Consider the following 4,085-nt stretch of genomic DNA (forward strand, 5'->3'; position numbering starts at 1 on the left):
AATGCTGTAATTTTCCTTAATCAGTAACGACCTGATTGTGAATATCAGATAGTTGTTTTTTGAATGGTAAATTATTCAAAACACCTAAAAATGATAGAATCACAACCCATTATTCTAGGATGGAGTGACAAACTCATAGAAATAAAACTACGAAAACACATTTAGGTCTCTTTTAGTTTAAGCCACTCGCTTTAGCCGATACAATAGAATTATTCTGCCAAAAAGAAAAGTCATGGTAAATGAATGATTGAATAATGATAAATACGTAGCGAAGTAAACTTTGTACCGTTCTACTTGAAATTGCATTTCTGAAGCACCAAGATTGTAGATTAATTCTTCCCTATAATTTTTTGTATAAAAAGATTGAGTCAGCGTTACCTTTCCTCATAACAAGTTGTAATTAGTTTGACGACGGTTATCATATACACAGTAACAATGTATCCATACTCTCTTTTTATATGTGTCACGGTTATAGTTTCAGCTTATGGAACAATACCATTTAAATGGCGAGATTGTAGTAAGTATTCTGTAATTTAAACAAATGGTAATTTTAATTTTCAATCGACAAGTTTAAAAAAAAATTTGTTTAAGCTTTTGGTCAGATGTTGTTTGCATAAAAAAGGTGTTTTTTTAATTCTATACGAAGCATAATTGGAAATATAACAAAGTCATATAATAAATAAAAGTAATGTGTAAAAATTGGTTAGCCGCTGCTTATACAACGTCAAATGAAATATGTATTACATCTACATGAACACTTATATTAAGGACAAATTCATATCAAAAGTCGTGCTGGTAAAATCGGAAATATTAGTTTATAGCAACCAATTTCCTTACCTTTAGTTTGAAATTTTACTGTTGATGTTATCTATAAACGAAAAGTAACACTTAAACATAGCGCTACGATATCAGGAAATGAATTTCGAGTGTACTAAATATCTTAAGAAAATATCCTAGCCGACACCATAAATGAGTACTTTAACAAAGTGGTAAATGATATTCAACACGGAAAATGGTTAAGGTTAGGTATATGTGGCTTTAATTTCAAAGAGCGATAGCATTGTTCATAGTATGAGTTATTTCATTTGTTCATATCATAGGTATAGATAAGTCTTCACAGGCCATCCAAGTGACGTCAATTACTGCCAGTCCAGTTCCACTTTTGGCTCCAGGACCTCTTCATCTAACATTTTCTGCTAAAGTCTTAAAACCAGTACCTATCTTCATGATAGAATTTGATATGAAGAGACATGGATTTCTAGGAACAAGAATACATATTCCTTGTGTTGGTGGAATTGGAAGCTGGTTTGTATCTATAATCCTCTGATATTTTATCACCCGGGTTGTTTTTGAAGAAAATTTGATGTATTAGGCATATTAATATCGAATGAGTTGGTTAAAAATCCAGCTTAACATTTTGGTACAGTACAAAGCAGAATTGATATCTATATTGCATAAATAGGTACTCGTCCTGAATGTGCATTTTGTTTAGAACAGAACTAAACGTTTAACAGACATAAATATTAATACCATCATCACGAACATCATCATCATCAACATTAAGCAAATATGACAGTTATAAACAATAAAAAGAAGATAACTCAAATGACATAATTAGTGAAATTAAGAATTATTGTGGATGCGTTTATATAAAGCTCAACACTATCTATCAAGAACATCCTGCAAATAATGCAGTTTTGCCTTGACAGATTTTATTTATAATATAGCATTATTTCTTTGTTTCATAGTGTCTTCGATGGATGTTCATTCGTGGACAGTTTATTAAACTCTACAAGAACTAGTGCACAAAGCGTAGCACAGCAGGCTTTACAAATGATAGAATCTGCCAACGCAACATTGTCATGTCCAATACCAGTTGAAAGTATAGATGTTAAAAGCTACACGATAAATGTTCCAGATCTCGGTCCAATTGCACATGTTATTGGAGACGTAAGTGTGTATCATACTAGTACCAAGTACAATTATCCAACAGATAAACAATGATGTAATCCGAAATCAACAATTATCAATTGTCATAGCAATCATATATAAATTCTGTCAATTGTTACACCTCTTTTTTCTCCATAACTCGAAACAATTGTCCTATAGATAATCAATTGAATTGACCGAAATCAAAAAATAAGGCTGTCGCAACAACTATACATGAATGATGTTATTCGTTACACCTTTTTTTTCTCCACAACTCGAAGAACATGTTTGGACAATATGCAGCTGTGTAATTATCACCTCTTTGTACTATTTGCTTTAGAGAACCTTATTTCAGCGATCATAGCAGCCTTTTCATATAAACTTCTATGTTATCTTTAATCTAAGATTGGCATGTTTGTCTTGAACCAAAGTTTGAAAAAGTAAAGTTAAGCAATTCTGTTATATTTTTATTCATGAATATTCTTTAAATCTTTTAATAGTCTAAAATTGTATAGAACATAACTCTTAATAATTAAGAATTTGCACACTTTCATAAACATTTGCTTATTTTTTCTTTGAACTTGATATGGCATTTGTTCAATATATTTCAATTTAGTTGATATCAAACATTCTGTTAATGCATTTTCTGCATTTTTACGGTGTTCGTGAAAAACATATGAAAAATGACATATTTGTCTAAAGAGCTTTATGTCTTTTTTATGAGTTTCCTTCATCAAGAAATTCACTTCGAATAGTGCAATCATTTGCTTTTTTATATTACAGGGTGATTATACAGTTATAGTAAGAACTAAAGTTCCCGGAACCGGTGCACTCCTGGGCTGTTTGTCTTTGGATATATCTCTTGGAAAACAATGCACAGGATTGTTTTGTGCTATTGGAAGGAAACGAAAATAAAAACAATGAACCTTGACTTTAACAACAAACACTGTTCTTATTTTATACAAATGCTTCGTAATAAATATCAAAACACTCTGATGTTGTGCGGACATGTTTTTTACTTTATGCTTTATATATGTTGTTATAAACAATAGTCATATTACTGTCTTGGTACATGAACTCTAAGACTGACCCTTTTTAAACGCGCAGGCCTTACATATGAATGAAACACAACAGTAATGCATATCATACACCACGTACCAATGGAATATTCAACATGTTATATAAATTATCTACAAAGAAAGTTTTTACAAAAAATAACCAATTGTAGCTGTAGTAGAATGTGTCTTTACTAGATTATTACGATATTTCTGTCAAACGGCGTGTTACATTTGAGTGTCCTCTCACTAAATAATTTAATGCTGAACTTGACGTGAACAGTTAATTTCTGTGTAATTTGGTATCTTGTGGAGAGATGTCTCATTGTCAATCATGCAACATCTTCTTTTTTCATATGAAGGATACAGCTTATCGAGTTGTTTGCTCCATATCTTCCATTTAGAAATTGACAATATGGGTCGACTGAGATTAACACTTTACGTCCAAAGAGATGCTTTCAACTTCCCAACTGTGAATTTTCCAGTTCTTTATAGAAACATTCTTGCAGCGCCTCCATATGGAGTATATATCTCCAAATAATACGATATATTCCAGGGCTTGCATTTCTTTTCATAATATCCTTTACAAAAGGTTAAAGCACGCAAAGAAGCTATTAAACATAGAGTTCCAAGTGGTGATCAGATATCATCCCTTTAAGGGGGTTCGCGGGTCTAAATCATTTATATAGGATTTCTCTATATTTTTCTATAAATGAACTTTATCTTATAGTTAATAGAAAAATAAAATTAAAAAATGGGGTCACCGTTTATTTGCGCTCATAATCTGCCTTCGAAAGAAGCATACATGTTTGTAAAGTTGGGTTTTTTCTGTTGAAGTAATAGGAGAAATAAAGGTAATATCGAAATAAAAAAAAGAAATTTATTACAGAAATCGCTAAAATTTTACAATAATTTAGTTTAAATACAGCTTATATGGAAATTATATTAAAAAAGATAGGTCACCGATGAGTTGAAAAAGATATATCAATTTTAGAGCCAAAAAGTGGCATTTTTCCACCAAAGGGAGATAATTTGGAACTTTTTCAATGATGTATACATTTTAAAAGTCATCTAGGGCCAACACGAATGGATTGTTTTGAA

The 4,085-nt window shown here is 31.1% G+C and overlaps 1 protein-coding gene across 1 annotated transcript; it reads left to right on the forward strand.

Moving 5' to 3' along the window:
* Positions 1–360: 360 nt before the first annotated feature.
* On the forward strand, positions 361–2,925 carry LOC139520750 (uncharacterized). Its single transcript, XM_071313672.1, has 4 exons — positions 361–517; positions 1,101–1,305; positions 1,749–1,950; positions 2,713–2,925. Exons 1-4 carry the CDS (start codon positions 436–438, stop codon positions 2,842–2,844), a joined length of 621 nt encoding a protein of 206 aa, XP_071169773.1. The 5' UTR covers positions 361–435; the 3' UTR covers positions 2,845–2,925.
* The last annotated feature ends 1,160 nt before the right edge of the window (positions 2,926–4,085 follow it).

Source organism: Mytilus edulis, chromosome 4 (assembly GCF_963676685.1).
Source record: "Mytilus edulis chromosome 4, xbMytEdul2.2, whole genome shotgun sequence".
NCBI classification, from domain to species: Eukaryota; Metazoa; Mollusca; class Bivalvia; order Mytilida; family Mytilidae; genus Mytilus; species Mytilus edulis.

Bases quoted from the DNA above. Each gene is read 5' to 3' on its own strand.
- LOC139520750 (XM_071313672.1), top strand. From the start codon at position 436: ATGTATCCATACTCTCTTTTTATATGTGTCACGGTTATAGTTTCAGCT. The intron at 518-1,100 runs GTAAGTATTCTG...TTCATATCATAG, and splicing joins ATTTAAATGGCGAGATTGTA to GTATAGATAAGTCTTCACAG. The intron at 1,951-2,712 runs GTAAGTGTGTAT...TTTATATTACAG, and splicing joins TTGCACATGTTATTGGAGAC to GGTGATTATACAGTTATAGT.